The following is a 9,503-nucleotide window of genomic DNA, read 5'->3' on the forward strand; positions in this document are numbered from 1 at the left end:
GTCTGTAGGAAAGCAAGAGCTCAAAGGGTGAAAAACCAGTAGAAGACTGAGGTACCTCTCTCACCGCAAATAATATGTATGGTAACAGCTGATCCCAGTTGCGCCCATCTTCCCCTACCGCTTTCCGCAGCATGGATTTTAGTGTTTTGTTAAAACGTTCGACTAGGCCATCTGTCTGGGGGTGGTAGACCGAGGTTCTCAGCTGTTTGATTTTCAGTAAAGCACAGAGTTCTTTCATCACCCTGGACATGAATGGAGTCCCTTGGTCCGTCAATATCTCTTTTGGGATTCCCAGACTAGTTGAGAGACGGAACAGCTCCTTGGCGATTTGTCTGGATGTAGCCTTCCTCAGCGGAATGGCCTCCGGGTACCGGGACGCATAGTCCAGAATGACCAGAATGTATTGATGTCCCCTGGCACTTTTCGGTAAGGGCCCGACTATGTCTAATCCAATCCTCTCAAAAGGAGTTTCGATAATGGGCAAGGGAATGAGCGGGTTTCTATATGTGGGCTTTGGCGCAACCTGCTGACACTCAGGGCAACTAACGGCAGTAGTTCTCTATCTCTTTGTGTACTCCTGGCCAAAAGAAACGTTGCATGATTCTTTCCTTAGTCTTCTCTACCCCCAAGTGGGCCCCTAGCGGGTGTGTGTGGGCTAGGTTGAGTACTGTGGCCCGATAGGGCTGTGGCACGAGGAGCTGTTCATGCACTTCCTCATTTTTCTTGACTATCTGATATACTAACCCCGGTTTACTGCGAAATGGGGGTAAGTAGGGGTTGTCTTATCACCTAACACTACACCTTCTAATACCTGCACATTTCTTAAGGCATTTGCAAGAGTAGGATCTTGTAATTGAGCCGTACCATACTGGCCTGTGAGAGGGGGAAGCTCTTGGGTGCCTGGGACGTCTTCTTCACTGGAGAACGGAGCACTTTCCTGGGCTGCGTTCTCTTCTCCCGTATCCGGACCAGTCTCGGTGTCGGTCTGGGCACCTGCCATCCCTATCAGAGCCCGGGCGGGAGTGAGCAATTCGGAGGATTGCACCGGAGCCTTCCCAGGATGAGTCTTGCCTCTCCGTTTCCGAGGTACTCGGGTTATCCTCTCCTGAGACTCTCTCCAGAGTGGGTAAAAGGCTGGGCAGTCTCGTCCAATTAGGACAGGGACGGGGAGGGAATCAACCACCCCCGCCGTCGTGTGTATGGTTCCCCGTGTGCTGGTCATTGTAAGTTCAGTAATGGGGTATTCTCTGGTGTCCCCATGGACACAGGAAACTGGGAGGACTTTCCCGGGGTCAGACACGTTGGGCCCACCAAATCCTTACGCACCAGGGTGGCCCGGCTACCAGAATCCAGTAAGGCCTCCACATCATGGTGATTCACAGTTACCGGGCAGGTGGGGGGTCGATCTGGGCCGCCATCTACGACTCCCAAGAGCGAGGCAAAACGGTGTGTGGGTGCTGAGCTGGAGGACTCCGCAGTGGGCATAGGTTCATCGGCTGGTTTCCCACACTGCCAGGAGATATGTCCCATCTCCCCACACCGGTAACACTGTCGAGTTTCCCCCTCCTGGTGTACTCTTCTTGGACCCGCCTGGTTTCTGGCTCCCCCTGGAGCCGGGATAAGTCCTGACGTGGCTGGGTTCGAGACCTTGGGGTCCTTTGGACGGGTTCTTCCCATTTGTGGTGGGGCCGCACTCCTGGGGTCTTTTCGGGAAGCATTCAGCATCTCCGCTGTGGCCTGGTACTTTTCCACAGCTTCCACGGTCAGATCAGCCGTGGTCAAGGCCTGTTGACTGATGAACCGTTTTGCCTCATAAGGCAGGGCGCGTAGGTAACGATCCACCACAACGGCCTCCACCACCGCCGCTGCTGTATTCCTCTGCGGATCCAGCCATTTCCTTGCGATTCGGACAAGTTCATGCATCTGCGCCCGAGGAGGTTGGTCTGGTTGGAAGGTCCAACTGTGAAAGCGCTGGGCCATACCAAATTTTGTGAGTCCATATCTGCTGAGGATCTCAGACTTCAGGGCATCATAGTCAGTAACCTGGTCAGGGCCCAGGTCCCGGACAGCATTCAGCGCTTCCCCGGTTAGAAAGGGGGCTAACAGACCAACCCACTGTTGCTTGGGCCAGGCTTCCCTAGTGGCCGTGGCCTCAAATGCATGCAGGTATGCCTCAATGTCATCGGTAGCTCCCATCTTAGATATAAAGTCACTTGCCTTTATTGGGCGGGTATTTTGGACCACCCTCTGTCTCTGCAACTGCAATTCCTCTGCCTTCAGAAGGTTGGCTTTCTTTTGCTCCTCCAAGAGAGCCACGTTTGCTTGCATCTGGGCTTGCTGGCCAGCAACAAGGGCTTTCAATATGTCCTCCATTTCAGTCGGCGGGGAGCCTACGGCCAACTTGGAAAACTGGGTGATCAAACCTTCGGTATCCTCCTCTGACATGCACTATTAACGCTTGAGCGTGCCCGTATTCTCCACCATCTGTGATGCCACGAGAGGCTACACAGCTTCCAGCGGGATTGCCCAAGTAGTGCAGGGAGACCAGGTTCAACCAAAACAAGGATTTTATTAACCGTCTTCGGCAACTAACGAAATTATAACACAATTCTCTTCTTCCCAGAGCCCACACTCCAGACCGTGTCTCTTCCCTTCAAAACAACCCCAGCCCATCAGCCCCTGATTGGTTTCAGCTGCGTGGGAAGATTGGCCACAGAGGGTTGGAGTTCCCGACCATACCAGCAGATGGAGCCATAGCTGTCTGGGTTTGCAGCCACCTCAGGGGGATGTAACGTCCCTCCAGGACACAGCCTCTCGTGACATCACAACACGTATGGACACAGAACTTAATTGAGCATCTGTTCTGTTTAATTTATAGCAATTTTTCCATTTGAAAAAGTGCCCATCACACAATGTTTGATTTTAAATAAAACATTAAGATAATTTGGGCTATTTACTTCATTCATATCTTGCAGTAAAATTCATATATTGCAGTAAAATACTTTAAATCTCAAGAGAAGACAAGGTTAAATGTTAAAAAAGGTTTATTGTTCTCTTACTTAGAAAATAGTCCTAGAAGATATCACAAAAAATGAATAGGCCTACACTGAATTCATACATTTTCTGTAATTGAAATTGTACACAATACCACAAAACATTTGTCCAGTCTGGGAGGTAAACTCAATAAAGTATTCAATAATTTCACTATGTATTTCAGATGGAATCAAGGCATTAGAATGTACCAGAGGTCACCAAAAATCGAGAATTCTTTCCAAAACAAGCTCTGAACCCCCGGCACGGCTACTTTTTCTATTTGGCTGGCTACTCCATGTGCTTGTGGAAAACACTGGTCAAGCTGAATCAACATAGATAGGGGCACCAGGGACAGAGTCCTGACTCTCACTAGTTTCAGGATGTCCCTGACATTTAGAAGGACCTTTAATATCATTCCTATCATGATATCAAAAACATCGGAAGTGGCATGTTTTATCTTTCGTTAAGAATGGAGGTAGTGGCATTTGCCCGTGTTCTTTGGTCAGTGTGTGTAAAAATCTGTCTGAGTTCTCGTCAAAATATGCGTTTTGAACATTACAATAAAACACACATAGCTTTGTAAGCTTTCGCCATTATTTATAGCAGCACAATAAAAAGAGGTCAACGTTCCCCCTAGACTCCCTGCTGTGTCCAGCACCCCCATCACTCATCCCCACTTCCTGTCCACACAGGAACCAGCCAGCACCAGACCAGGAGGAAATCCTTCTTTGCTGAAAACACTGACTGCAGGAGGGAGGAGGGGGGTGGCCAACGGACATCAATATGGAGGCCCAGCTATCAGCTGCTGCACAAACAGACCTGCCTTATCTTTGCCCACACATGAGGACAAGAAAAACCGTAGGGAAGTAAAAGACTCCCTTGGACCACTGTTGACCTCTATCTTGACCGTACAAGTCTTGACATTGAACGTGCAGCGTCAGCAGAAAAGTACCCTGATAGGCTAGACTTTTGACATTTTAACCACCTTTGCGCTAGTTCACCACTTTTTTGAGATGGAGTGTAAAGTGGTTGATATGTAGTGCCTAAATGACAGGGGGCCTGTCCCAGATACAGGTCTTCTACAGGTCAGCGAGCCTGTTAAAAGATGGACTCAGGCAAGGTGAATCAATATAAACTGTCCAACTAGCACACCGCTTCACAGTGAGCTTCATAAAGACACCATACAAAGACAGTGGGAGACTGGCAATATTTCTGGTTGTCTGGCATGGAATGATACTAAGATACTGATGAAATTAGGCTAAATGACCTTACAGTATGCATATAACCTAGGCCTACAACACGGAATGACGCTTCCTGTTCAAAGGTATACCCGTTGGTTAACAAACAGGGCTTTCTTTGGAAGAGTCCCATCTGTAAATAAATGGAGAAGATACTTTTATTTTAACAGCATGCAATGTGAAAGGGACGTCTAAAGATGGTAATATAATGAGGCGTCTTATATGTCCTCGATTTACAGTCAGGTCCATAATTATTGGCACCCTTGATAAAGATATTGTATGCTCCAAAAAAAATTATATAATTTCCAAATATAAGTGATAGGGATCATATAAGTGATAGGGATCAAAATTATTGCCACCTCTGTTTTCAATACCCTTTCGAGGATAACGACACTGAGCCTTTTTATGAAATAAAATTACGAGATTGGAGAACACATTGGGCCTACTACTGGTATGCGTCGCCACAGAGCTCTATTTTCATGTCATCTGACCATATGTCGGTGCTATGGTCAGGTGACAGGTAAATAGAGTTCTTTGGCCACGCACACCAGTGGTGGGTTTGGCATTGAAAAACAGAAGCATATGCAGAAAAGTAGATCCTATCTATGGTAAAATATGGGGGTGGATCTTTGATGTTATAGGGCTATTTTGCTTCCACTGGTCCTGGTGCCCTTGTTAAGGTCAACAGCATCATTAACTTTACCAAGTACCAGGACATTTTAGCCAAAAATCCTGGTTGCCCCTGCCAGGAGGCTGACACTTGGCCGCAAGTGGATCTTCCAGCAAGACAAAAACCCAAAGCACTAATCAAAATCAACAAAGAAATGGTTAATTGACCACAAAAATCAACATTTTGCAATGGCCATCTCAGTCTCTGGACTTGAACCCCATTGAAAACTTGTGGCTTGAATTGAATAGGGCAGTCCATAAGAGCAGATGAAGAATATCCAGGATCTGGAAAGATTCTGTATGGAGGAATGGTCTAAAATCCATCCCAACATGTTCTCCAATCTCATAAAACATTTTAGTAAAAGACTCAGTGTCTTTAGTGTCTCGCAAAGGGGAGGGTGCTAGAGTATTGAAAACAGGTGTGCCAATCATTTTGACCACTATCTTGAAAAAAATCTGTATTACTAGTTAAACAAATTATTTCTCTGAGCAATTGTATTAGTATAAAACAATATAATTTCCCTTTTTTGTATTGCATACAATATAGCTCAGTATAATTAGACAGTATTTTTTACTCATCTTTATTAAGGGTGCCAATAATTATTGACCTGACTGTATGTCCAATTAAAGAGTTCCCACAATCTGTCATTACAAACATATCTGCAATTTGTACAAATGTTTTTTCTGAATCTGAATTTTTGCATTAGATGAGTGATAGAAACAATATTGACCATTGAAACTCTAGGTAGGAACTGAAAGTGAGATAAACTTAAACACATTTAAACACAAAGCCTGGTAAGAGAAATTCCACAAAAAGCAACTGACATATTGACATTCTGATGGCCCCCCCCAGCTCCTTTCTCTGCCGGGGTAAAATAGCTAGCCTATACAATAGGCAGGTATTTTCTATTCAACTCAATACTTATATTTTCACTTTGTTTTTGATAAATAGACTAATGTCTCAAACATACAACTGATTACTTACGGGTTTTTTCTATTAGCTGCAAATAAAGTATGTAATTGTCAGGCTGGCTATTCCTATCATTTCCTGATGCCTGCCTCAGGACTAAATAAATGGCATTCAATAAGAATAGGTAGCCATGTCATGTGACAACCACCTATGAATTATGCAATTCTAACTGAATATGTAGCAAACTAGCTAGATAAATAATTGAAAGTACAGCCAAAGGCTAATTTAATTTGTGAGGCTAGCAAGCTAACTACCTAGTTACATGTTTCAACAAAGTGTAATGTGCATTCTGTTCAGATGTCATCTCTAAATGTTGGCTAACGTTACTGAATGGCTCTTTTGTTAATGCTAACGTTAGCTAGCCTAGCAATATACATTATATTGAGTTTAGCAAGCTAGACAGTGCCAGTGGCTATGTTAGCTAACAAGCCCTTGAAGGACTAGAGGTTGATAGCTAGGAAGCTAGCAGCCAACTTGCAAACAAAACTGGCCATCTAGTTAGTATCTAGGACGTGAATCGAAGCACCTTGTTAGCACAAAGCTAGCTAGATGGCTAGGTTTCTGTAACCTGCCTGCTGCTGACTGGCATGCTAATCAGCTAGCTCTGCCTAACCGTACTACAATGACACTACTGGTGGCTTGCAAGCTAACGTCAGACAGACGCGCTAGCCACAAAGGATGTCTTGGCTTAGCTAGCTAACATTAGCCAGCTCCACGTTTATCATATATGTAGCATGATGCCACATATATTCGACGTGGTAAAAAAATTACAATAAACATTGGACTCAAAGGTTAGCTAGCTAGCTTACTAGGAGGCAGGCACCATCAATAATCAAGCGAGCGAGCCACTGACTGCTCCGACGTGATGCATCAAAGCTGGATTACATTTCACTCACCTAACAGTGACCGGAGGTGCTTCAGTCGGGTCAATACATCCTTCTTTGGGTCCAGAACTTTCTGTGTAGATTTCTTGACGTCTCCATGGCCCCTTCGAGTGAACATTCCGCTGTAAAACGCAATTTTGAAACCTAGAATTAGTTACCTCTTCTTTACCATATAGTCAGCCTATGCTGTGACACCGTCACTTTCCTCACCACCGCTCAACGCTTTCTCCGTGAGCATACTTTGCGCCGCTAGTCCCCTCCTTTTTCGTGGGTGTGTAAACACGGAAGCGCAGCTCGTAGCGTGGCCACGACCCCTGTAGTACGTAGCCAGCAAGTGCTCAAGTGCTTGCCCCAATGTGATATTGCCACTGTCTTTGAGAGCTACCAACTCTCAGCCATGGGCCGTGGGACACGTATTTGACCCTCTTGTCACGCGCCACACCTCTTATATCTCACGCATGGAAAAGTACTACTTTTATTTTTCTAATAAGTCCGTGCGTTAACTTTTCAACTGTGCTGCCTCCAAATCGTTTAGAAATTGGAGCATCTGCGCCTGCAATGTAACATCACGAGCGGGAACCTGCATCATTGTCCTGTCTTGCCTCAGCACTGTGAACCGCGGATCATTGAAGCATATGATGAGTATAGTTATGTAAGGAAACAAGTGGATTGGATGCGCATTTTAAAGAAACGCCCCTCAACATTAAAGTGGAGCTGAGAGAGAACGTTCTCCGCTGAGTTTATAAAACTTTAAAAAGAGCAGCACCATAGCGCTGTTTTATGTACAATGTTGTCAACAAAATTAGGTTGCTGTTACTCCCGTCACTATTGCAGAATGCAGACTTTTGACAAAGGTAACTGAACTAATTGACTATCGCCCTGTAGCACTCAACTCTGTCATCATGAAGTGCTTTGAGAGACTACATTTACATTTTAGTCATTTAACAGACGCTCTTATCCAGAGCGACTTACAGTTAGTGAGTGCATACATTTTCATACTGGCTCCCCGTGGGAATCAAACCCACAACCCTGGTGTTGCAAACGCCATGCTCTACCAACTGAGCTACACAGGACTAGTCAAGGATCATATCACCTCTACCTTACCTGTCACCATAGACCAACTTCAATTTGCTTAACGCCCCAATAGATCCACAGACGATGCAATCGCCATCACACTGCACACTGCCCTATCCCATCTGGACAAGAGGAATACCTATGTAAGAATGCTGTTCATTGACTATAGCTCAGCATTCAACACCATAGTACCCGCTCATCATTAAGCTTGAGGCCCTGGGTCTGAACCCCGCCCTGTGCAACTGGGTCCTAGACTTCCTGACGGGCCGCCCCCAGGTGGTGAAGGTAGGAAACATCTCCACTTTGCTGATCCTCAACACTGGGGCCCCACAAGGGTGCATGCTCAGCCCCCTCCTGTACTCCCTGTTCACCCATGACTGCGTGGCCAAGCACGCCTCCAACTCAATCATCAAGTTTGCAGACGACACAACAGTAGTAGGCTTGATTACCAACAATGATGAGACAGCCTACAGGGAGGAGGTGAGGGCTCTGGGAGTGTGGTGCCAGGAAAATAACCTCTCACTCAATGTCAACAAAACAAAGGAGATGATCGTGGACGTCAGGAAACAGCAGAGGGTGCACCCCCCTATCCACATCGACGGGACCACAGTGGAGAAGGTGGAAAGCTTCAAGTTCCTTGGCATACACATCACTGACAAACTGAAATGGTCCACCCACGCAGACAGTGTGGTGAAGAAGGCGCAACAGAGCCTCTTCAACCTCAGGGGGCTGAAGAAATTTGGCTTTGCACCTAAACCCCTCACAAACTTTTACAGATGCACAATTGAGAGCATCCTGTCGGGCTGTATCACCGCCTGGTACGGCAACTGCACCGACCGCAGGGCTCTCCAGGGGGTGGTGCAGTCTGCCGAACGTATTACCGGGGGCAAACTACCCTCCCTCCAGGACACTTTTTAAAAAACATTTTTTTTTTTTTTTTTGTCATTTAGCAGACGCTCTTATCCAGAGCGACTTATAGTTAGTGCATACATTTTCACATTGGCCCGTGGGAAACAAACCCACAACCCTGGCATTGCAAGCGCCATGCTCTACCAACTGAGCTACACCTACAGCAACCAATGTCACAGGAAGGCCAAAAAGATCATCAAGGACATCAACCACCCGAGCCACCGCCTGTTCACCCCGCTATTATCCAGAAGGCGAGGTCAGTACAGGTGCATCAAAGCTGGGACCGAGAGAATGAAAAACAGCTTCTATCTCAAGGCCATCAGAATGTTAAATAGCCATCACTAGCACATTAGAAGCTGCTGCTGCCTATTGAAATCACTGGCCACTTTAAGAAATGGAACACTAGTCACTTTAATAATGTTTACATATCTTGCATTACTCATCTCATATGCATATACTGTATTCTATAATATTCTACTGTATCTTAGTCCATGCCGCTCTGTCATTGCTTGTCCATATATGTATATATTCTTAAATTCCATTCCTTACTTAGATTTGTGTGTATTGGGTATATGTTATGAAATTGTTAGCACAAGCATTTCGCTACACCCGCAATAACATCTGCTAAACACGTGTATGTGACAAATAACATTTGATTTGATTTGATTTGACAGCATGTACTAAAGTCGATTTATTCCACACTTGCATTGGCCTCCTCGTTTGGTG

General features: G+C 45.8%; 1 protein-coding gene across 5 annotated transcripts in view; it reads right to left on the reverse strand.

Annotated features, from left to right (window-relative positions):
- Positions 1-7,169, reverse strand: part of LOC121545013 (ral GTPase-activating protein subunit alpha-2) — a 142,721-nt gene extending 135,552 nt beyond the window's left edge. For 4 of the 5 annotated variants that reach the window (XM_041855333.2, XM_041855331.2, XM_041855332.2 and 1 more), the window contains exon 1: positions 6,807-7,169. In XM_041855333.2, the coding sequence (XP_041711267.1) occupies positions 6,807-6,912 (106 nt within the window). In that variant the 5' untranslated portion in view covers positions 6,913-7,169. The remainder of the gene's footprint in view (positions 1-6,806) is intronic. The other variant, XM_041855334.2, reaches the window with a different exon arrangement.
- Positions 7,170-9,503: the final 2,334 nt, after the last annotated feature.

Source organism: Coregonus clupeaformis, chromosome 29 (genome assembly GCF_020615455.1).
Source record: "Coregonus clupeaformis isolate EN_2021a chromosome 29, ASM2061545v1, whole genome shotgun sequence".
In the NCBI taxonomy this organism is placed as follows: domain Eukaryota; kingdom Metazoa; phylum Chordata; class Actinopteri; order Salmoniformes; family Salmonidae; genus Coregonus; species Coregonus clupeaformis.